At 39.4% G+C, this 25,227-nt stretch overlaps 2 protein-coding genes across 2 annotated transcripts; both read right to left on the bottom strand.

Moving 5' to 3' along the window:
• Positions 1–5,235: 5,235 nt before the first annotated feature.
• Positions 5,236–13,195, bottom strand: LOC124142836 (ankyrin repeat domain-containing protein 50-like). The gene is made up of 5 exons (XM_048385459.1): positions 12,775–13,195; positions 11,214–11,274; positions 10,622–10,711; positions 9,411–9,458; positions 5,236–5,993 (listed from the first exon to the last, which is right to left on the bottom strand). Exons 2-5 carry the CDS (start codon positions 11,272–11,274, stop codon positions 5,395–5,397), a joined length of 798 nt encoding a protein of 265 aa, XP_048241416.1. The 5' UTR covers positions 12,775–13,195; the 3' UTR covers positions 5,236–5,394.
• A 5,873-nt stretch (positions 13,196–19,068) lies between these two features.
• Positions 19,069–22,893, bottom strand: LOC124142865 (beta-microseminoprotein-like). The gene is made up of 4 exons (XM_046511549.2): positions 22,484–22,893; positions 20,809–20,931; positions 19,742–19,862; positions 19,069–19,317 (listed from the first exon to the last, which is right to left on the bottom strand). The coding sequence occupies exons 2-4, from the start codon at positions 20,894–20,896 to the stop codon at positions 19,140–19,142; spliced, it is 387 nt and encodes a 128-aa protein (XP_046367505.2). The 5' UTR covers positions 20,897–20,931; positions 22,484–22,893; the 3' UTR covers positions 19,069–19,139.
• Between the last annotated feature and the right edge of the window lie 2,334 nt (positions 22,894–25,227).

Genomic DNA, 25,227 nt, shown 5'->3' with positions numbered 1-25,227 from the left:
CTCCGGGCGGACGCTCTACCATTATACCACGGAGGCGGTCGCATGTGCCAATAAACGTCACAACCATATGGTTTATTGATCGGTTACAACGGAGGAAAAGGCCCCCAGAAGTGTACACGAGAAAATGAAAGAATGCGCGCAAAAGGCATGACAGAGCTGGACAATAACAGACACTGGTAAATCTAAGGTGTGATTTTCCGACAGATGGAAATCTATTGGTTTTTGGTTTGCAATATTCCAACTATATGACGGCGGTCTGTAAATAATCGAGTCTGGACCAGACAATCCAGTGATTGATATCATGAGCATCGATCCACGCAATTGGGATCGATGACATGCATCAACCAAGTCAGCGAGCCTGACCAGCCGATCCCGTTAGTCGCCTTTTACGACAAGCATAGTCACCTTTTTACGGCAAGCATCATCTTCCCGAGGCAAGTGAGTTAACTGACTATAATAGTCCAGTTTCCACCCTTGCCGAACTAGGCTGGTATTATGGAGTTACATTTTGGCTGGACTAACGAGTCTTTGCATAGTCCAATCAAAATCGCGCACTGAAATCGAAACCCGGTTCGTAAAGTTTCATGCAGATTTCGGTCGACTGCAGGATTTGCAAAGCATGTGCCTCGCTAACTCGTTGTCAACAGATATTTTCTAAATCTTTTCATGCTTTTAATCAAGGTGCTCACGTGATTTGATGCACTTCGCGATGTAAGGCTCGTTTTATCACAATATAGATCTTGATTATCAATCAGATCGTCTTGACTGGGCGCCACCGGTTTTTTTGAAGCAAATGCAAGTGATACGAGAGGTTGAATCTGATTGGTCAATAGGAGAGGCATAGAAAGGACATAACTCGTAATAGACACTGGTGGCGCTACGATCGAGCCCAGTAATTCCAGCCTAGTTCGGCAAGGGTGGAAACTTGACTTTTAAAGTCAGTTAACTCTCTTGCCTCGGGAAGATGGGCAAGCATGGGTTGCTGAAGACCTTTTCTACCCCGGAATCTTTACGGGTCGGAAATCTATTGGCAAACGGTTGGGGTTAAGATTGGGATGGGTAGAGGAGGGCTTAGAAAGACTACTCCCAGGTCGGGTTCGCGCCCTTGCGTTGAGGAACAGATTAATGTCTGCACCAGAACTGAGAGAAAACGTCAGGGCTGCCACAGAAATGCGACTTTCGACGTCAACGATACGAAACAGGGTAAAATTTGGGTCTGAAATCAACATGTCCTTTCAGAGGCACACATGCGCCTCTGAGAACAGTGGGCAAAACCGTTTGGGCGTCATCTGATGAATTGAGATTTTGTTTACACTTAACAGGTGGCAGACGTGTTTCGGGCGTGAAGGGAGGCACTGTGAGAGGAACGAAGGGTGGCCCATTGTGATGCATGAGATAATATCGAAATACGTTCAAATTGGTCAGAGATGTGCCCGAACGGCGGGCAACATTTTTGATAATTTGACAAGTGTCTTTTGACGGACCAAAATATTTAAAAAATCAACTTTCACGACATGTTTTAAAATCGTATTCTTAAGAACCACCGCCGAAAATTGAACTTTGTGTGAATGAAAATGGCTAGTAAATTCAAGTTTGTTCAAAACTGCATCGTTGTAAAATGTTGCAAAAACATTTTACTTGGAATCCATCATTTTTCTTCAACTCACATGTTTTTCACCCTAATTAGGTAGAAGCATCACATAATTTATTTTTTCATAATCCAGGTAAGCTACAGGGCATTGTCGCTCTATTTCATTCTGCATATAATAACTTACTCTCCGTCAATTTCCCGGACGGGACCATGTGTAAATGTATACTTTCATTTGAGCACAAGTCCTAAAAGATGACTTTGTTTGTCAGGCAACATAGTACACAATCGACATTTTGAGTTTTCTGGTGATGTTTATTGCATGTGAGACAGTTGTTTTTATTGACTCTTAGTGTCAAGTATGAAGGAAACTCAGGCAGGTGGCGTACATATATTAATCATCTTGAAGTGTTAGTAATACATCAACATGCTTTTGTCGTTTTCAACATGAAGGCATATTACATTTTTCATTCTTCGTCTAATTTATACTGAAATTAGACACGACTGGTTCTTTGATGCCAATGGTTATGACATGAAAACTCACCAAAAGGTAAAACAATACAGACTGGTGACGTTATCAAAGAACATGATAACATACACATAGATAAACTATATTAATTTCATAAATGATTAAACCGTCGTATCCAAATTGCGTATATGGATGCACTTGATGTCAATGACTGGATTATCTGGTCCAGACACGATTATTTACATACCGCTGTCATACAGCTGGAATATTGCTATATATGTGGAATATAGAATATTGAGTGTGGCGTTAAACAACGAACGAGTTGCATCATAATGTAGTGGAAATCGTACAGTCGAGTGTGGCAGAGAAGTCTTATAAATTTTACTTCTTGTCTGTTTCTGTTTTGGCCATATTGTTTTCAAAGCAATATCAAGTACTGTTTGTTTGTAGTTTAACGCCGAACTCAGCAATATTAAAGGTATATGATGGCGGCCTGCAAGCAATCGGGTCTGGACTAGACATCCAGGGATTGATATCATAAGCATCGATCTACGCATTCGGGATACGATGACATGTACTGTACTCTGTAGTGAATACTCTTGGGCTCTTATTGGTTGTAGACCCATTATCCACCAGCAACACGTTGCTGAAGTCGTTTGATTTGTTTCAAGGACACAGAAAGTCGTGTTATCACTGAACTGTTTTTTTCGAGTTTATCTATCGATAAACATACCATTGAGTCTACCTGTATCTTTCGCCATCGAGAATGGACAATTTGTTTCCAACAGGCACATAACATTATACATGCACAGTATCTCATTTAGAGACTGATGTGTGGACTCAATGTTGTTCATGTAGATCATCGGTGACTATTGCATTACCCAAAATGACAGTTTTCTTGTCATAACCATTTGCATTAAGGAAGCTATTGTGTTTTATTTCAGTGTTATTTTACACAATGAAATACATACGTAAGCATATTTATATGTCGCTTATGAATATAGATAACTGTTATGTACATTTGAACTGCCTGCTTTGACACTGACACTGACATTGATAGTTATACATACAACATCTGTCACCTGAGAGATTTCTTATGGCTATGGAAAGGTTTGTGTGATCATTTAGATGTTTATTTCGATAGTAAGGCCATTATCATACCAGTTCAGATATAACAACCATCACATTCATCTAAATTTAGTGTAACATGTAATTGTTGTGTTGTGTAAAAGATAATTACTTGCATTTATTGATTCTTTCTTGAATTAAATGATTTTAATGAATATAATAATCTAGGTATTGCTATTTTATATATATCGAGTACTGTTACCATTGGACCCGTGAAGATTCCGGGGTAGAATAGGTCTTCAGCAACCCATACTTGCCGTAAAAGGCGACTAACGGGATCGGGTGGTTAGACACGCTGACTTGGTTGATACATGTCATCGATCCCAATTGCGTGGATCGATGTTCATGATGTCAATCACTGGATTGTCTGGTCCAGACTCGATTATTTTACAGACCGCCGTCATATAGCTGGAATATTGTTTAGTGCGGCGTTAAACAACAAACAAACAAACAAATGTTACCATTGATTAACACTGGTTGAATCTAGTCAACCCTGGTTGTCTCAAATGTGGTAACCTCGGTTGAACCAGATCACTCAAATTTTAATAACAAAACGGAGGTAGTGTTTACATCGCGGCATGGTCATCGCTGTACAAAATCTGAATGATGTCAATTGTGGTACAATGTCACCCTCCAATATATACACAAAATCGATATGGCTTGACAGTACTATTTCATTGGCTTTATTGGCTCCTTAGCTTGAAGGGGTGTTCAGGTATTCTAGTGTTAAGCGCTCGCTTTTCACGTCGAAAACACAGGTTCGATTTTACCAAGTCGGTACAATGAATGAAGCCCATTCCAGGTCTCCCCTCCGAGATGTTTCTGCAATATTGCTAACAGCGGCGTAAAACCATACTCGATTACTGACCCGTGACAATCCGGAGCAGAATAGGCCTTAAACAACCCATGCTTGCCGTACAAGGCGACCATGTTTGTCGTAAGAGGCGACTAACGGGATCGGGTGGCCAGGCTCGCTGACTTGGTTGATGCATGTCATCAATCCCATTTGCGTGGATCGATGTTCAAGATGTAAGTCACTGGTTTGTCTGGTCCAGACTCGATTATTTACAGACCGCCGTCATATAGCCGGAATATTGCTGTGTGCGGCGTAAGACAACAATCCAAACCAAACAACAACAAAAAAATCGCCACGGAGAAGACATCAATGGATAACGTACTGGTAACTTCACGATAACGGATGGAGGCGTTCATTGAGTGAATAGCGCTAATAATCATAAATGTGTTGCGCATTTTGACACCTGCTGGTTCTTAAAATGTCACAGCGAGGGACACAAGAAATGGATTTCACACATTGTACCCATGTGGGGAATCGAACAGGGGCTTTCGGCGTGATGTGCAAACACTTTAACCACTGGGCTACCCTACCGCCCCTCCTTATGTGGAAACGGGCTAAAGGGATAGCGCTCCTATCAAGACTCTTCCTGGGCTGTTTTTGTCAATAAGGTAACTCACGTAAATGTTCTGTATAGTTATTCAACAAATAAAATCTAACCAAAGCAGTATTTAAGAAATGTATTTTAGAAGTAGTGAGGTAATTATGATATAAATGCTGTTCAAAGTGTCATCATATAGCACTGTGACTTCATTGTGATGGTGCATCAATTACATACAATATACATGTATTACATACAATTCGTTCAGAAAGATATTACGACACGTGGTGTTTATATACTGATCACACGTAATCTACAGTCACGCTCAGTAAACAATTTATTTGCCTGGTTATGCAAGGTTCCAAATGCAAAAGAAGACAAAAATGCTTCTAAGTTTTTTTACAACTTTTATTTCTTCGAAAACATAACAAACCTCACATTAGTCAAAAGATATATAAAAAACGACGATGTGAACGGCACACACCACGCACAATATGATTGTTTTTGTTGTTGGTTTGTTGTTTAACGCCGCACTCAGCAATATTCCAGCTATATGACCGCGGTCTGTAAATAATCGAGTCTGGACCTGACAATCCAGTGAGTGATATCATGAACATCGATCCACGCAATTGGAATCGATGACATGCATCCACCGAGTCAGCGAGCCTGACCACCCGATCCCGTTAGTCGCCTTTTACGACAAGCATTATCACCTTTTACGGCAAGCATGGGTTGCTGAAGACCTATTCCACCCCGGAATCTTCACGGGTCCGCACAACATGAAACTACGTCCTCCTGCACAGGCTACTCTCACTTCACTGATAATCCACCAGGAGATCCACCAGTTTCCTGTGGCCCTCGTATTCCGCCACTTCGGCTGCTGTCTTCCCAACCCCATTTCTGGCTTTGATGTCCTCAACCTTCATTTTTGAGAGGACAAACGTCACCGTCTCCACATCGCTTCCCTCGCTTGCGCAGTGGAGGATGGTGTTACCTAAATCATCCATCAGTGACACATCTGTTCCTTCACTCACAAGGATCTCTACGACATCTCTGTGACCCTTATTTGCTGCCCACATCACTGGTGTCCTGCCCCAACCTCCCCTACTGTTGATGTCCGCCATGTTGTGTGAGAGGACAAGTTTCGCCATCTCCACATATCCTCCCCAACAGGCGTAGTGAAGGATATTGTTACCGTACTGGTCCATCAGTGACACATCAGCGTTTTGACTCAGAAGGAACTCTACCACATCTCTATGTCCATACCATGCCGCCATCATCAACGGTGTCCCCATCATCTCTCCTCTACTGTTGACGTCAACCCGACTTTTTGTCAGGATCCGCTTCACATTCGCTAGGTTCCCCGACTTGCAGCATGTATGGATTTCGGAGTCTACCCAGGCGTCTGTCCGTGCTGCAAAACAAAGTAAACTCTGTTCACATATCGGCACCAGTGAAGATTCCGAGGTAGAATAGGTCTTCAGCAACCCATGGTTGCCGTAAAAGGCGACTATGCTTGTCGTAAGAGGCGACTAACGGGATCGAGTGGGCAGGCTCGCTGACTTGGTTGATACATGTCATCGGTCCCAATTGCGTGGATCGATGCTCATAATGTCAATCACTGGATTGTCTGGTCCAGACTCGATTATTTACAGACCGCCGTCATATAGCTGGAATATTGCTGAGTGCGGCGTTAAACAACCAACCAACCAACAAACCAACATATCGGACATCTGTATCTTACAGCTTTACTGTTCACATCTTACACTGATATGAAACAGTGGATGCATTATTTATACATTATACAATATGGCTGATAGCAACGTAGCGTTTCGGAGAGGGAATGACTAAAGCTGGTTTGTGTGAGTTTACTGATTATAGTCTGACATATAGTCTGATAAGTCTGACTAAGGTTTGTGTTTTCACATTAGAATACATTTGACATGTTTTCCTCTGGCCGTGGCTGTGGAGACAAACAGGATTCGTAGAATAGACTGAATCTGTTCATGTCGTGCTATGTGGGATGCAGAGGTAATCATTTCATAAGATAATGTTGTCAGTGGTGCGTTAAATTTATATAAAGATAAATAACATAATTATAAATATTTGTGTACAGGTGTCATAATTACCTGGTGTCTGTAGCAATATTACCTGGTGTCTGTGTACCTGTACTAATATTAACTAGCTATATAGTGCCGGTGTCACGAAATATATTCGCCCCCAGAATAAAATCTCCCCCCGGCGAATTTATACCGGTACAGTTCCGCCCCTCTCGAAATAAACTCTCCCCCACCCTACGAAATAAAATCTCCCCCCAGAATATTTCCTCCCCCGGTCGTTTTATAAATACTTGCCATGCAGTTGCCAATAGTTTTAATGTTAATTTGTTTATGTGTTTTTTTATTCATTTTTTTTTATCTCCTTTATTTTTTCTGAATTATACATTTAGTTACTTGTGTGGGGTGTGGGGTGTGGGGTGTGTGGTGGGGGGTGGGGGGTGTCCCACCTTTCCTTTCGTTTTTCATAATATTATATTTTTAAGTTGTATATAACGTATGAATCCCTTCTCAGATTACTTTATCTCAGTTCTATATGACGTACTATTTTACTTTTCTGTGTCGTTCTTGTTTTCTCTTCAGTGTGAGGTTAAACTGTATCATTTTTACTATTTTGATATTTTGCAATATGTTGTGGTCATCAGTTATGCAAATCAGTTTCGGTGTGTCTTTTTAACAAGATGTTCTTCATTAATATTCACCGCCAGCCCCATTGTAACAATTACATGTACACTTTGCTTTGACGATGCCGGTTGATGTTGTTCAATACAGGTGTTTTTGAATCTATTCTACATGCTAATCATTTCGGGAAGATGATACACATTATCTATATTTTGGGTTACTTTGCTTATAAAGATTAAACATGTAAACGTACGCAGTCTTAGTAGATTTTAAAGTAGATTTAATCAATGCTGAATTAGATAGTTATGATGTTGTATGTTTAACAGAAACCTGGTTGCACCATGATATTCTAGCCCCTGGTATTACACTGATACCATTTTCAAATGGTAGCCTGTATTAAGGAATATATTTTAGATCTTTAATCAGAGTATAACGGCGTGGATATGTTGACAGTTTTTACGTAGTTAGTGTTAAAACCGAATGTTTGCGAGGATTAATAAGATCTCTGAAATCAGTTACATCAGTAGTTCCGGTGTCACGAAATATATTCGCCCCCAGAATACTCCCCCCCCCCATGGATCCCAGAACGATGCTTGATTTCAGGACCAGAACTTAGGCAATCTAGACTTGTCAAATCATTCTTTACTTGGAGTCCGGTCGTTTTATAAATACTTGCCATGCAGTTCAATAGTTGCCAAACACTTCTGATAGAGACGATGTTGAGAATGTGGAGTGAAAAGGGCTTCACTTTGAGCACTGTGTTTTCTTTACTACCGCAGTATGAGACAATAAAGTGGTATATAGGTGGATATAATATTAGTCGTTAGATATAAAGAATGTTTAGTAACTTAAGAAGTTCTAGGACAGTTATTAACACATGTCGTGTCAGCCCTATTACATTCGCGATTGTCCACTTCCAGAAAACATCCTGTGTTGGTTTAACATGAATTAGTAAATGTTAATTAGGGATGCCCATAACGTTAATTAATGAAAGACGAGTAGTCAAAACACTGTCATTTCCTGCCCAGGACATCACACCCCTACACGCTAAGGTCGGTGAGAAACATTCTCATAAAAAAACACACACACAGTCAAGACTGTAGATTCCCGTCGTCTAGCTACAAATCCCTGTGATGTATTAAAGGTTGAAGAATTTTGAACTGAACTGTCCGAAAGTTTATATCTAAAATGTTGGAATTGGATACAGTGATAAAGTCTTATATCAATATGTAGACTCATAAATATTGGTTTTATGTTTTAACGGAGATATGATATTTTCTTATGAAATATCGCGTATTAGAGTAATTTGCATGCTTTACCATTCATTGTACCATTCTAAACCATGTGAATGTTGTATGTCAGTCAATCGGGTGAGAAAACAGCCCAATCCTCGCTCTATAAAGGACTATGTCAATCATTTTGCAAGTTGAAATGACCCCTGATACTTTATGAATACTTTATAACAGTTTATTCATAAACTTAATGCTTCGTACTATAGGCCTGTGGCCTCTTCAGTGCTGAATAAAGATTGAAAATACATCAGTCAATCAAAGATGAAGGTAACTTTATACATCAGAGTTCTTTAGAATTAGTTCATGTTTTGTTCTTAGACTAACATTTCAACCATCGATTGTGTTCACATGTAGACTCAAACTGGTATATTAAAAAAATGTATACAGACAACAACAACTGTATTAGAAACAACAAGTTCTGTAGAGACTCATGTCTCCCATCCTTTGTTTGGTATGATTATGTCTTATAATTATTTTAGGATGGAAGGTACAGTTACCAAATAAAATATTCTGAAATATCAATTCATTATGACCATATTTCATAATCTATTTTTTAAAGTAACCCTCCTTACATTAAAGATAACTATTTAAAGAATATAGTACTTAAAGACATTGCAACAAACCGAATAATCAGGGGGGAGACTTTATACTGAGGGGGGCGCGAAATATATCCGCCCGGGGGAGATTTTATTTCAGAACAGATTCGCCGGGGGAGAATCTGTACCGGTATAAAATCTCCGGGGGGAGAATTTGTACGGGGGAGAGTTTATACCGGGACACCGGTATACAGGTGACACTATTACCTGGCTTCTGTACATGTACCAATATTACCTGTTGTCTGTGTACATGTACCAATATTACCTGTTGTTTGTGTTGTCTGCTCCTTTGGCGATTGTATGTTGACAACCACTGGAATTGAAATTAATATAAAATGTTTATTACTTTACGAAATAAACATTAGCATCTTCTCTGCACTCTTGTTCACAACAAAATATCATACTTCCTCTCCAAACAGCTACCAATGAAACAGGAAACCGTTCCTTCAGATGCATCTCTAACCTTCTAAACGGCTCTGACGGACCGAATCGTCCAGCATTTTGGGCAATCAGTTTTTTCCGGGGGTGGCAGTGATGTTTGATATGCAGTTATTAAAACGTATTACCTTAAATAATAATAACATCACAGTACATCAAACACATTCATAATAAAAATGTTCATATGACAAATTAGTTGATTTATTGTCAAAGTTCTCCATCAAATTGCCTTCCTAAACCCCCTCACACAGACACGTCATAATGGTATGCTTGTCCTTTCATGTGAATGAATTATTCCTCAATATATACATTGTTTTTCCATTTGGCGATAGAATGGCAACAAATAACACAACGTGGAGGACACACATTTTGACCCGGTGACTATGTGTCTGTGTGTTATCTGTTAAAAGGCCATGGTATTAACAACGCGTTTGTGCACGTGCCTTGTAGACACACGTGACGTTGCTTACGATTAATTTGCATACTCGATTATGCATGGGGTCGGCGAATGGTTCTCGGTAGGAAGTGACAACACGGAGTCGATGGCTTGCGGTATATACACGTTTACTTTATACAGGTAGATATATATATACATACAAGAAACACAGTGTGCCAGGTCAGTACATAGTGGTAGTGGTTGTTGTCTTGGTGCCCCGGAACACCTAGCCTAAACCTATCTAGACTAAGGGTAATCTATTCTTTCTCTGATTTCCACCTCTGGACCAAGGCTTATATAGCCTGACATGGATTAAGTCATAAATATAAACAACAATAAGTAATCAGTGACATAGTTGCCAATCTGGGTCAGGATTGTAGACAGTTATTGTACAATTCAATGTGGATAAACAATTGGGATTAGCATCTTATAAATAACGGCAATTAAGTGATTCATGGCATATAGATGTCATGGCAACAGAGTAATTAGCCTTTGGAATTAAATGTTCATTCAGACATTGGTTGTCCCAAATCGGTCGCTATGACAATATGTTTTACTGAAATGGCAAAACAATATCAGATGTAAAGGTGTTGAAGACATACCCTGATTAACTGTGTTGGCCTCTATCTTCCCGATTACATTGGTACCGATTGCCGTGCCGTCGCCTGCTATTCCAGTATTGGTTACACTACCTAAGAAAGAAAAGTAAAATTAGATAAGACATTGCATACAGATCTGATTTTATATATTCAAACAAGAAATGATTTCTTCATTTGCATGAATGACTCCAAAAACAAGGACAAGAAAAAACACAAACAGTCTTTTCATAATGAGGGAATATAGAAACAGTGGAATCGTGTGGGTTCACACGACTACATGTTACTTCGAGTATATATAACCTATCTTGACCATTGATATAAGTGAAAGTATAAAGGACTTAAATTACATGTGTGTGTGTGTGGATTGGTAGTTTTGAAGGCTTTGATTATGTGGTTGCTTTGAACATGCTCGATGTCCTCAACAACATAGGTTGTGAATAATAATTAAATGGCTTGGTTCCTTTCACAGAAAATAATTGCAGTGACTGAACACACATCCTGTCTCAAACAACCCCAAACATGGAATAATGCATGGTGAGTCCATTATTTTCTTTTGTCTTTTTACCAAATTCACGTCATAAAACAAAGACATCACCCGTGCCCTGGTTCACATCCGCTGTTGTCTCGTCTTCCATGTCCTCCAACGTCTTGTCCATCTGTCGTAAACACAGAAGGAAAATCTGTTATTTCCTCATTTGTAGCTACCTTTGTTTGTTTGTTTGTTTGTTGTTTAACGCCGCACTCAGCAATATTCCAGCTATATGACGGCGGTCTGTAAATAATCAAGTCCAGACCAGAACATTCAGTGAGCATGACATCAACCAAGCGAGCGAGCCTGACCAACCCATCCAGGTAGTCGATTCTTACAGCAAGCATTGGTTACTGAAGACTCATTCTATGCCGGATCTTCACGGGTGGTATTGTCAAGAAATAAAGCTGCGCCCGTATTTTGTCATCTTTGGTCCATGTTGTATTTTGTATTATCTTCATTCACACATAACCCCCACCTGTCCCCGACAGCGAAACAGGCTTCCCAGAAACGGTTGTCCTAAATGACTGAATGACTATCATCCTAAACTATGGCCAGGCTTTATTGAATACTGTATAATATCTAATATTATCAGGCAAGTTGAAACATACCCTCTCCTCCTATGACGTGCTGTTTAAAATGACCACATTATTAGTAAAATGTGAACAATCCCAAGACTGAACATAACTAAACAATCAGAAGGAATATGAAACAAGTCACACGATAAACAACTTTAACACCTAATCCAGAATGAGCCAAACCAGATTTAGGTTTCTCACACATGTCGGTGATTAGCCCATTTGAGATAACTGGTATCAAACATAATAATTATGTATGATATCAACTCCAGGTTTGTGATTGACTTAGATTATGACCGAAGTCAGATTATGACCGACTACTTTCCTGTTTGTAATTCAGGCAAAAGACAAGACAAGTCAAATTTATTCGTTATAAGGCCTTTGGCCCAAAATGCAGACATATTTAATATTTGTGCATACGCATTTACAAACATGTATAATATTTTCACTTTTTAAAAATTTCTAGCATTGATAATTTTATAGACATAACACAGAAATAAACCAATATTATATATGGCTTCCTGGTTTACATTTTTTGTAAAAGACTCACTTTCGTGTGCATGGTATACGGTTCATGAATAAATTTACCAATGCATTTTGTTTCTAATTTCTTTATAAATACCGCAAACAAATAACACATGAAATTCATTTTCAATATAGGAATGGCCCCCTGATTTTCAATATGGACATAATCTTTCATTATTTTCAATTCCAGTATATCTGTTCGAATCCCGGATGTGACTCAACCTATCAAAAGAAGTTCTAGAATCTGTACTTTACTAAGAAAGTGTTATCCCAAATATAACATTTGTTACATTTGACCACTTTCTAAATGGCATTGTGTGTTCATCGCCTTTATTATTCTTCGATCTCCGTAGGAATGAGCGTCTGCTCAAATCGAAACAAGAGCAATAATGATACACTGGCTTCGTAATTTCTTGTGAAAACGGTCACACTAAGATGAGACGGTCTCGCCTATCGTCAATCCAGAATCGTACAAACTATGCATGGATTATGTAATCACCATGCCAACAGACTACTTGATTTACCCGTGTCAGTTGCCTCCTCCAATCGTCACAGATCCGGGCTGGTTGTCTAGACCGCCTCACACACACGGGTCCTTGTACAGAGGCGATGTCACCTCAATCGTCACAGATCCGGGTTGGTTGTCTAGACCGCCTCACACACACGGGTCCATGTACAGAGGCGATGGCACCTCAATCGTCACAGATCCGGGTTGGTTGTCGAGACCGCCTCACACACACGGGTCCATGTACAGAGGCGATGGCACCTCACTAAAAGACTGGAAGAAGTATAGCCAGGCCCACTACAGCATCACACCGCTGAGTACTGATTAACGTGAGACCGGTGTTGGTACACAGAGAGACAGCAGCGTGAAGAGCTAGTCCCCTACTCCACACAACGCTGGTGTAGTGCTTCCTGGTAGGTTTCGGCAGTAAGCGGGTGTTGTGTAATTATGCACCAATGAATAGACAAAATATGCATCGATTAGCTGATACAATGGTGCGATTTTAGGGAGTGTAGGAAACAGATTACTGCAGTCCTGCCTGTCATGTACCATTTATCTCACAACGAGTTGTTATATTATTTATTTCTATATAACGTTGAAACATCTATATTTTGTAAGTAACCATGACCTTAGTCGCTCATATTTACATCTGGTTTTATTCCATTTTTATTATAGAAATAAAATAATATAAAACGTTATATAGAAATAAATAATTATTTATTATTTTTATTATTTATTATTATTATTTATTTCTATATAACGTTGAAACATCTATTTTGTGTAAGTAATCATCATCTTAGTCGCTCATATTTACATCTGGTTTTATTACATTTTTATTATAGAAATAAAATAATATAAAACGTTGTATAGAAATAAATAATTATTTATTATTTTTATTATTTATTATTATTATTTATTTCTATATAATGTTGAAACATCTATATTGCGTAAGTAATCATGATCTTAGTCGCTCATATTAACATCTGGTTTTATTCCATTTTTTAATGAAACGAACGTCGTTCATCCACATCATCTGAGTGTTACTACAATAGACATTACGACATTCACTTATTTATCCAAATTATTTTAAACTAGGGATTCAAAATGCCCAAACTTAAAGGTTAAACATTTTACTCCATCCCATCCGTGTAAGCCTGAAGTCTGCACGCAGTAAGTTTTCACACCAGGGTACTGAGTAAGACGGCAATTGTCCCCTCGAGCGTTCAAGGCATTTGAATTGATGCGATCAAAGGTTAGGTTGCATATCGAATCTACTCTTTCGTCTGTGTAAACATTTGGCATAATTACTTTAAATTTGTGAACCGAAAGTTGCCTTTGTTCGATCAACAGGAAATTGAAACTGTCGGCATTATCAAATCTTCAAGTAAATGTCGATACAGTGTGAGTTTATTTTGAACTTTTATTGTTCACACCGTTTCAGTTTTGTTTTACCATGGGTAATATCTGCGAAGGTTAAGTTGTCTTGACATTAGGATTATTAATGTCACCTGAAAACTATTTTTCACTTCATGACAGCAACATGTGACACTGTAAAGAAGACAAAACGTTATCTCGCTACATGGCACGCCAAACAAAGAAACAATGAAATAAACTAAAAAAACCTGTAAAATAGGCCAACCACCATGGCGCAAATTCCATAATGCTCAGTGAAAAAAACAAAGAATACTATTAGTTATCGTGTCTTTATTTGCCCTTTACGGTATTAGGTTAGCAGAAACGTATTAGGTTAGGCGTATTGGGTACGACAGCATAACGAATTTATTATGCCAATAAGTTTACACTATTTGGTATATTTATCGCACATGTCATGTCAAAATGAAAACTTGACACTTACAACCAGTATAAATGACGGGACCAGTACATATGTTTCCAATACCAGGCTTTAATAAAAACGCAAACGTTAACAATGGAATATATAATGCATTAAGTGTGAACATTCAAACAAGTTTTATATCTAAAATGGATAATATTATCATAAAAATGCCCTCATGTTATAGGAAAGCTGTGGGCCGCTGTAACTTGACAGCAGTCCGCTTTTACCTAAGAAAATAATGTCTGGTACATCAGTGCCCCTATGAGAAATATTATGTGTGTAGGCATACTGCAATAGTGAAAGTTGTTGGCAGTGTGAGCTTGTTGTTTATAGGATTTCCCTGTAGATTCAAATTCAAATGCAGGGTCGAAATTGAAACTACAGACAGTATCATGATTGAAAGAATATTGAGTTAGAATGCACAAGGAAATATTTCTATTGAAAACATCTAGGTCGCTTATCAAAAGGCTGGACATGTGCTGGGACATCAATTACAGGTACAAACGCTCAACAGGATATATAAATGTGCATTTTCCTATGAAATAATTTATTTATCTTAGGCCAATTTAAATTTGCCCCGTAACGGGCGTTGTCATACCAGCGGAATAGATACTCGTATGTGTTCACAATTTAAAACAAAATGACGATATCGATATATACCAAAAAGAAGATAATATTATTAGAGTAACTATAGTACAGTAAATGCGAGAATACAATTTTAGTACAATTTCACAATTGTAGGATAATTTAAACTTGTAATGTAGGAATATATGTTAATATATATCAACATGAATATATAAAGTCGTATACAGGTAGAGCAGGATGTATAAGTGAAATTGCCTCCGTTTGAAACAATACCTTATGCTTTAAGTTGATAAGTTCGCTCGGTACCATCGCGTTTTATCGTCCAACACTCACTTACATTTCAACGATTGAAGCCCAGGTCCTCGTGAACTAACATTTTCATGTCACATTTTGTATGATACGATGTTCTTGTGCCATATGCCTATCAAAGATTACTGAGTGATTAAGTTAGTCAGTTTAAACAGCATGTCAGTTTGATGTTGGAGGAAAGCCCAAGTGATGCAGGTTTCAGACGTTTACCACGTTGGTGAAACCCACGAGCACGGGTATGAGTGTTGACAAATCTAGAAACATTATTGAGCAGACCAGGATCCGAACCCACAGTCATATATTTATGGCGTGCCAAGGGGACGCGGCTCTGCACAGCAAATTACAGCGCCTCAGCCGACTGGGCCACCCGTGACCCCATATCAAAGATTAAAGTGCTTCACATACAAATGGAAATATTGGAGCCCTGGCTGAAAATTCTAAAAAATATGTTACCCTAATAACCTTGAAGAACTCCTCACTGGAATGCATACAATTTAAAATAAGTTTAATTGCACCTTATAACTAGCGGACATACCAAATAAAAGTACATTCAAAATTTCCAATTAACATTCATGGCCTGGTTTCTTCCGTACGCAGAGCATAATAACCACACCCTGGATATAAAAAAATAAATTGAAAAACTACAAGTTATTTCCCCCAGCCACCTTGCGAAATAGTTACACCCAACCTACAACAATATGACTAATTTACATTGTAAAATAGCAGGATGTTAAGCGTACATTAAATGAGTGTAACAATCACAATAATAATAATAATAATAATAATAATAATAATAATACTTATAATAATAATAATAATACATAAAACATTTCATTTACAATCAGACATTGATAGTTTCGAGTGGGAAGACCAGTTACTTCCCACTCGAAACCGTCAATGTGTGATTTTGCATCAAAATGTAAATATGAAATGTAGATAATGCAATGCATTTAATGAGACTGTCCAGCACACTGTCAGTGGTTGCACAGCCTTGGCTTTAACACAGTATCTCAGATGGAGTGGCTCTATTATTTTATTACGACCCGGAATATGTAGAGGGCGACATGGAAAATGATAAATACAAAATTCTTTGGAATAGGCGCGTATTCAGCCTCAGACCTATTCAGGCCAAAAAACCTGATCTTGTCCGTTTTGATAAATCCAATGAAAACTTTATAATATTCAATTTTCTGTCCCTTTTGACGCTAATGTGACTGACAAGATTCGGGAAGGACTGAGCAAATATGCGGACCTCGCTTCGAAATGTCGAGCTTGCATCCGAAGTACCAAGTTGTCCGACTCCCCATTGTTCTCTATTCCTTAGGTTTGGTACATCCCAGTCCGGTGACTGACATTAGGAGAGAACCAGGGTTTGCTGCCAGGAATACAGCCCTTCTGACATTCTGGGTAATGCAGAAAGCTGCAGTGTTGGGGGTGGGGGTGGGGTGGGGTTGGGTGGGGGGTGGGGGGAGTCTTCACATTCTCCGAAATGTACGGTGTGTGTGTGTGTGTGGGGGGGGGGGGGGGGGGGTCGTCCAGGCAGCGCTATGCGGTCTTTGTTTCTTCAGATTTCCCCGTTTTTACTTCCGCATCCCTTAGAATCGACTACTGCTTGAAAGGATATTAACTATTTGCAGGGCATTTACGCCTGTCATACATAGGGGCGGACACTATGATTGAGCGCCTGGTTTGTTTGTCGTTCAGATGACATGAAACGGCCTCTAGATCTGGTCATTAAGATCTAGAGTACAATGGTTGTTATTGTAGGAGGGGTGTGGGACAACAACATGAAATACGAGAACGACGTGAAGGCTTCCCAGCGCGAAACGACACATATAACGTTATCGAATCGTCGAAAAAGAGGTGTACAGGTGGCCCAGTGGTCGTATGCGCCTGGATTTGCTGTGCTAAGTAGCATGTCTTTGCCGTGGCATGGATCCGCAAGTCAAATATTAGAAAGATGACGCGTATGATTTTATCAGCACCATGCCTCGTTGGTTTCACCAAATTGTTAACGTCAATGACCTTCGTTACTGTGGCCTTTCGTCTTACATTTGGGGACAGTCGCCTTAAATTAGGCGTCGCAATTCGCTTTTCAGCATTTCGATGGTGTGTCAGAAACCAACAATTATTGGTTCGAATTCTGGTTCGCCTGATTTTATTTCCAGGTTGAAAGGCCTGTCCGTGATGATATTTGTGTAAGTGACCTCTTCTCTGCTTTCCTGAAATCTAAGAAACCGGATGATGGCCAACCTTCATCACCGTGGATTTTTACGATGGCCAATTGGTCCTTTTGAAACATTGTGTGCTGAGAAATTAAATCCTGACTATTTCAGAAATGTTCCAGATCCTATTCAGTTGTTTTCGGGTCGTCTCAATGAAATTGATGACCAAACTCATATGTCCTCTGCGAGTCATTCACATTCATAAACCATGTTTTAATAACAGTGTACATTACCATATCAGGTCATATATCACATACGGGAACTTTCCTGTTATTATTTTTTTAATTGGATTGGAATTTTTCAAATAAACAGAAGTTTCTTCTCTTTGTTTCTATTACATAATAAACAATAAGCAAAACATGTCTGTCAAAAAGGTGCCTTTGTTTTGTTTGTTTCGTTGTTGTTTAAAACCGCAGAGCAACATTCCAGCTTTTTGAAGGCGGGTTATAAATAATCGAGTCAGGAAAAGACATTCCAGTGATTGCGATCAAGAACTTTGATCTACGCAATTGGCATATGATGACATGCATCAACCAAGTCAGCTGGCCTGACCACCCGATCCTGTTAGTCGCTCTTACGACAAGCATGGATTGCTGAAGATCAATTCTAAACCGGATCTTCATGATCACGGGCTTCTGTCTATGGAGCTGGCTTACTAGTGTACTTTAGTTGCTGGGTTCCCATCCGTGTATAGAAACGTCTGAAAGCAATAAAACATAGGTTTTCCATACTCTGATGCCCTATCATTTACTGTGTGAAACAATTCCAGTTGACTGCCCTGCCCTAAGGATGACATGTACAACGTTTCATTGACCTACTGCAAATATTTGTAAATCCCTGTTGTTTTTAGGTGGCAAATTCTGACCAAACCTTAAAGCATCCCCATTGGGCTGCTGAGTAAAGAGGTGAAGGTCATATCACTCATATAGCGACGTGTGTGTATGTGTGGCTTCTTGTTCTTGCCGGACTTATGCCGGTTCTAGGGTGCAGGCCCACTGCTGCAGTTTAACATGGATATCCCACTCTGACACAGTGTACGGGTTTTCGAGCTTGGCTATCCTTGTTTTGTCCCAAATATGTCGAACGCCAGGCAGGGTATCAGCAAGTATCATCTTTAACGTGTGGTGTTATGACGTGGCCAGGGGATCGAGCTCCCGACCTTTCGTTCTCCCTGCAACGGCTTTTGGTACTATTACACAGGGTCAGTTCCTAAATCATAAGGACAGGGATCGAAGCCCTGTTTCATCAGTTGAAAAATGCAATGAGTTTCCATAAATAGTTTGGCTTTGCAAAAAAACAAAATGTAATTTCATCTTATTAACTGACGTTTCGATTACAAAAGAACCAAAACACACGTAGCTGACGTTTCATGTCAGTTTTATTCGTTTCTTAGCTACAGTTGTCCCGTTTGGGGGCACAAGAAGAGCCTCACTAGTATGCATCAAACGCTGTCCCGCTTGGTTGCTCAAAGAGGTGGGGCGGAGGCCCTTGTTTGAAAGATTCGCAGTCCTTGGTGTCATCTTGAGCATCCACCAACCTTATGTTGCATGCATCATTCACGATATCACATCCTTCCGGTGCCTCAAGCAGACCCGCATTGAATCCAAATCTAGATACAGATGAAGGAACAGCCAATTATATTTGTCCAATTTTAGATTTATTTTACACTTTTATTTTACAATTTAAAATGAAATATACCTTGAGTAGGAATGATATGTTGATATGTCTATGTTGTAAGAAAAGAATATCACTCATTACCGCGAGATGTAGTCACACGCCATATTTGAGCATAATAAAGTAGGAAATCTTGAAACAGATGAAAGTACAGCAAATATATTTGACCAATTTTGAATTTATTTTAAACAATTTAAAACGAAATATACCTTGGGTAGGCATGCCATGTTGATTTGTCTGTGTTATAAGAAGGATATAGCACACGTTACTGCGAGATGATGTCATTCGGCATATTTGACAATTTTAAATTACGAACGTCTTAAACTTGCTCTCAAAACGAACACAAAACATCTCCTCACCCCTCGCAGAACATCCCGCTCTTGGTGCATTCGCATTCCTCGCACTCTGTGGTTCTCCATATGGAATCAGGGAGCATCTTCATGTTCTGGTATTCACAGTAGACTTGGTCCGTTCCATACTCTGGAAGAAATAAACATTCATTCATGCCTTCTGAACATGTGCACACTTATGTTTAATGTTTATATTTGACAAAACACAACGTAATCTCTTTTGCAACATGTGTTATATGTGTCAGCATGATATGCATATCGGAACAAGAGACGTAGAAGTTTTTTAGAAACAACGTTACTATTTTATTTTTATAGTTTTCACGTATTGAACGATAAACTATTCTCAAAAACACGCTTTTCTCAATAAACTGTTCCCTCATCTGGAAGCAAACTCAAGGCGAATGTTTTTTTTAACGCACGATCAGAGGTTTTTAACGGACGTCAGGTATGTTATAAACATCACCAGTGTGTACTCAGTGATCCCCATACTGCACACCCGTGAAGATCCGGGGTAGAATAGGTCTTCAGCAACCCATGCTTGCCGTAAAAGGCGACTATGCTTGTAGTAAGAGGCGACGAACGGATCGGGTGGTCAGGCTCGCTGACTTGGTTGAAGCATGTCATTGATCCCAATTGCGTGGATCGATGCTCATGATTCAATCAGTGGATTGTCTTTCCAGCCTCTATTATTTACAGACCGCCGTCATGTAGCTGGAATATTGCTGAGTGCGGCGTAAAACAACAAACCAACCAACCAATCCATACAGCGTTGAGACTAGTCAAAGAGCATGCTTTAACACCGCTGTGAACAATATTTTAATTATATTAGGGGTTTTGCAGTTTGATATGGTAAGAAAGCCCGAAGTGGCGCAGACCTTGAAGCAGTATCAGGTCAGTTCTGGAATTCGGTCCCATGATCACCGGTTTCTGGCACGCCAGCGGAAGTCTGCACAGCCAACTGCGATGTCTTAGTCAACTGTACAGCCCGCGCCCCCCAGTTCAGAAGAAAACAAAATCAACGTGAGGTGACCTGAGAAAGCGTTGGTTTATTCAAATGGTCCAGATGTCATACTTACTGTTAGTCACTACTGTAGGCATATCCAGATAGCCAAACCCTTGAGTTGATACCACAAGGCCAAGAAAAAGGAGTCCTTGTTTGAACATGACTTTGAGATCTTCTCCAGACAACCGTATTGTAACTGGTTAAAATAAAAAGAAGATACAATATTCCACGCCAAGCACTAGGTAACTGCTAACCTGTTAATGATGCACGCTTGAACGAGAGGAAGTGAAACCTTAGCATTGCATCGACATTGTTTGAGTCATATTTTAGCGACAAGAACCTGTCATTATTTTCAGTTGTTTCTACTCTTACAATTCGCCGCGAACATGTTCTGTCGATTGGCATGTTACACCCATCCTTCTTGTTTCTTGTCCATCCATTACCATCACTCGATACATCCTTGTATTTCTGTAATCAGCTGTTTTTATATATCCCCTACCTTTTGTAGAAAGTATAAGCAATCTCTCAAATATACTTGATGCTAAGCATCATATTCATAACTGTATAAAACACGGGCTATAACCTACATGTACAAACATGCACAAGTACTTTTGAGCACTGTGATTCAGACAAAAATCTAAACATTACACTGCAACGTCATCATCAACGGCTGATATTAACCTCATCCCGTTAACAGGTGGTGGATCATAGCAAAGATGTAGATGACGAAAAACACATGAGAAATGATGCTCAGGTGCGGAAACCGCCCTAGCATGAAGTCAAGTTGGAAGCAATCAATCGTAGTTTGCGTGCCATGATCTTGAAGACGTGATCCAACAGCATTGCAAACTCAATCGATCAACAAGTGATTAGCTGTAGTCATAATAATTAAGTCCATATACCAGGCGAGGACTTTTGATGAATGAGCAACATGGACTACATGTAGGACTAAAAGAATATATTCGAAATTGATCGGATGACGAAGAAGAGTTGAGAGCCTTGTAATAATGAAACATAAGCGCCAATATAATGTATTATTCCTAAAGGACTTAAGAGGCGACTAAAGGGATCGGGTGGTCAGGCTCGCTGACTTGGTTGATGCATGTCATCGATCCCAATCACTGGATTGTCTGGTGCAGACTCGATTATTTACAGACCGCCGTCATATAGCTGGAATATTGCTGAGTGCGGCGTTAAACAACAAACAAACATATGATTAATATTGCTATTCTATCATGTATTTCAAATAGTAAAATAGTAGATACCATTCAATTTACACACGATTTCGATGAAAAGAATGTAAACAATATTGAATGAAATACGGAACACAATTGGGATAGCGGACATAACAACAAGAACAATTTATTCCACATCATGGTATATTAGGCAGCAGTTGTAAGAAGTAATAAGTCACTGACGAGAAATTACGTAACGAATACCGGGTGAGGTTTTTACGCCGCTACTTGTTATATGGTTGAATGAAGTTTTGATTGAATATATTGCGGGTAAGCCTCATGGAAGTAATTTTCTCTCTCTAAAAGGCCGCTAGAGTTGGAAGGACTTCGCATTAATTTGATTCGCATTTTGGCTAGGGGTCAGCAGGCGCATTAATTTAAAGAAGCATTAATTTCATGATTTCCGTATTTGGTATGTAAGGTGATATGAATATAATCTTAATAATAATAAGTCAACACTGTCTGCATTTCATGTTCCTTCCAATTGTCTCCTTAATAAGAATTGCGACTTACGTTTTCAGATCTGTGACAGGCTCCTGCGTCTCGATGCAAAGAAGAGGATCTCTGCACTATTTATAGTTTACTGCGTTAGGGCCACTCCTGTCCATCATTTCATTAAGCCAATCGCCATCCTACACATGACAAGATAAAACGTTTAAATATTCACTACACTCTACTATTCCACAGCTGCTACAATCGTTGATTATTGGCAGTGTTGTAGTCCACCAGGTTCGAAAAAATGGAGTATCATCTGGTACGACTTGCTTGGTTACTCTAACGCGTATTCGGTCCCATGTAACGTTGATCAAAGCTCAAACACTCAATCCGATGTGGATTTCAGTTCTGGACAACCAAGATAGATAACTCTATACAAAGTACATTGTACATGCTATTGGTGACGTTACGTATATCCCGAATGCACGTTTGCAACACATTTACTTTCACGTAATGAATACTGAGTGTTTTGCATGTTTACCTGTCACTATGAAAGCCTTACTGATCTCTGTAGTTACCTGACTTGGGTATCATGCATGGTGTGTGCAAGAAGAATAGTGGGGTAATCTCCCTTTGAATTTCCTATTCAAAATGTTTCTAACTGTAGTTTTGTTCACTAGCCTCGAACAGGATCAGGTGACTATTCAACATGTTTCTAACTGTAGTTTTGTTCACTAGCCTCGACCGGGATCAGTTTCATATTCCAAATGTTTCTAACTGTAGCTTTGTTCAATAGCCTTGAACAGGATGAGTTTCACATTCAAAATGTTTCTAACTGTAGTTTTGTTCAATAGCCTCGAACAGGATGAGTTTCACATTCAAAATGTTTCTTACTGTAGTTTTGTTCAATAGCCTCGAACAGGATGAGTTTCACATTCAAAATGTTTCTTACTGTTGTTTTGTTCAATAGCCTCGAACAGGATGAGTTTCACATTCAAAATGTTTCTTACTGTAGTTTTGTTCAATAGCCTCGAACAGGATGAGTTTCACTTTCAAAATGTTTCTTACTGTAGTTTTGTTCAATAGCCTCGAACAGGATGAGTTTCATATTCAAAATATATCTCGCTGTAGTTTTGTTCAATAGCCCTGAACAGGATCAGCTTCATATTAAAAATGTTTTTTACTGTAGTTTTGTTCACTAGCCTCGAACTGAATCGGTTCGGAACGGTGCTTATTTCACGTTTTTGCCAGGATTGCATGTAAATAAAAGCGACAAAAAACATTTCCATAATCATAAGAAATATCTACTTAAAACAGAGTTCATTGTACAATTCCGACTGTGAAATAAGCATTTGCTTATGAATGACACTGCAAACTAGAAAACGTGATCACTATCAAATTGTGATGATGCCATGTGTTCGCGAAAAAATGAGAGTGTCCTTCCCCACCGATGGCACCCGTGAAACACGCATGCAAGTGCATAATACGTGTCAAGCGTATTGCCGCACTCGGCAATATTGCACCATGATTGTGTAAACACATATACGTACAGTAACTTCAGAAGTTATCTATCTATGGTTTATGTGATATGTTTCAAGGAACACAAATTACGTTTTATCTAAACTCTTTGTCAACAGCAGTAAGCATTATGTCACGCATTTAGTAAGAGAGTGCGTGAATATGTTTTTACGCCGCTGTTAGCGTTATTCCAACCATATCACGGTTGAGAACAACAGAAATGGGCTTCACGTATTGTACACATGTTGGGAAATCGAACCCGGGTCTTCGGCGTGACGAGCGAATGCTTTAACAACTCTGCTACCCTATCGCGGCGGACTTTCGCCCAATACGTTTAGAAGGGCCAGCATAAACAGGCATTGATATTAAAAGCGAATACTTAAAGGTACTTACCGAGTTTTTAAGATTCATCAATATGTAATTATGTATTTGAATGCAAGAGGAGCGACTGGAATGAATGATGGGTCAATGAATGCATCCGTTGCTGGTCGTAAGAGGCAACTAAAATGGGGACCTGGTGAATTGGTCCCCAGCAAACTATGTTGGCCGTCAGAGGCGACTTAATGGTTCGTGTGGTCAGGCTAGACAAGTTGCTTGATGGCATCTAGGCATACTCCGACGTGGATCGTTGCTCATAGTATCAACCACTGCATTGTCTGGGCCACATTCGATTATATACATGCCGATTGTCATTTAGCTGGAGTGCAGCGTTAGACAACAAGAAAACGCACTAACTGTATGTGTACAGTCAGACCGATGTAATTGTAAGATGCACTATGGGCCTGTTCAATTTGTCTTGTGAGTCGTACAAGCCATCATCTGTAGCGTTAAACATGGCTCATGCACTCATTTAAATGATGAGAGTACCGTGGTTCATAGTCATGATGATATTTATTATATTTACGTTATTAGTTGTGTTAACTGACATACCGTTGAATTAGGAATGCATAGAGTGGTGCCTTTGAGTTCGTTATATCCGTAGTTTTTCAGTTTTCAGGTGATGAATTGCATGTGAGAAAACCCGTTTTCCTTTTAACGCTCGTTGTCAAGTGTGAAGGAAACGCCGGCAGGTGGAGTTATATATTAATCATCTTCTTTTACTGTTAACTCATCAACATGTTCTTGTCATTTTCAATATGAAGGCAGATTACATTATCAATTCCCTCGTGAAAACTATGCTGAAATTATATACAATTGCTTTTTTGTACGTCAAAGGGTTATGACATGGTGTATGGTGAAAAGGTAAAACGACACAGACTGGTGACGTTATCAAAGGACAATAAATCAGTCAAACAGAATGTTTT

This window comes from Haliotis rufescens, unplaced genomic scaffold (assembly GCF_023055435.1).
Source record: "Haliotis rufescens isolate VD_foot unplaced genomic scaffold, xgHalRufe1.0.p SCAF_59, whole genome shotgun sequence".
Taxonomy (NCBI): domain Eukaryota; kingdom Metazoa; phylum Mollusca; class Gastropoda; order Lepetellida; family Haliotidae; genus Haliotis; species Haliotis rufescens.
Note: the sequence above shows the minus strand (reverse complement) of the source record. Positions and strands in the feature narration are given on the sequence as shown.

Coding starts and splice junctions, on each gene's coding strand:
- LOC124142836 (XM_048385459.1), bottom strand. CDS start 11,274: ATGGACAAGACGTTGGAGGACATGGAAGACGAGACAACAGCGGATGTG. Junction 9,459..10,621: donor GGCCAACACAGTTAATCAGG/GTATGTCTTCAA, acceptor TTTCAATTCCAG/TGGTTGTCAACATACAATCG. Junction 5,994..9,410: donor GCAGACAACACAAACAACAG/GTAATATTGGTA, acceptor TTTGTTTTGCAG/CACGGACAGACGCCTGGGTA.
- LOC124142865 (XM_046511549.2), bottom strand. CDS start 20,896: ATGTTCAAACAAGGACTCCTTTTTCTTGGCCTTGTGGTATCAACTCAA. Junction 19,863..20,808: donor GCCTACAGTAGTGACTAACA/GTAAGTATGACA, acceptor TATTTCTTCCAG/AGTATGGAACGGACCAAGTC. Junction 19,318..19,741: donor AGCGGGATGTTCTGCGAGGG/GTGAGGAGATGT, acceptor ATCTGTATCTAG/ATTTGGATTCAATGCGGGTC.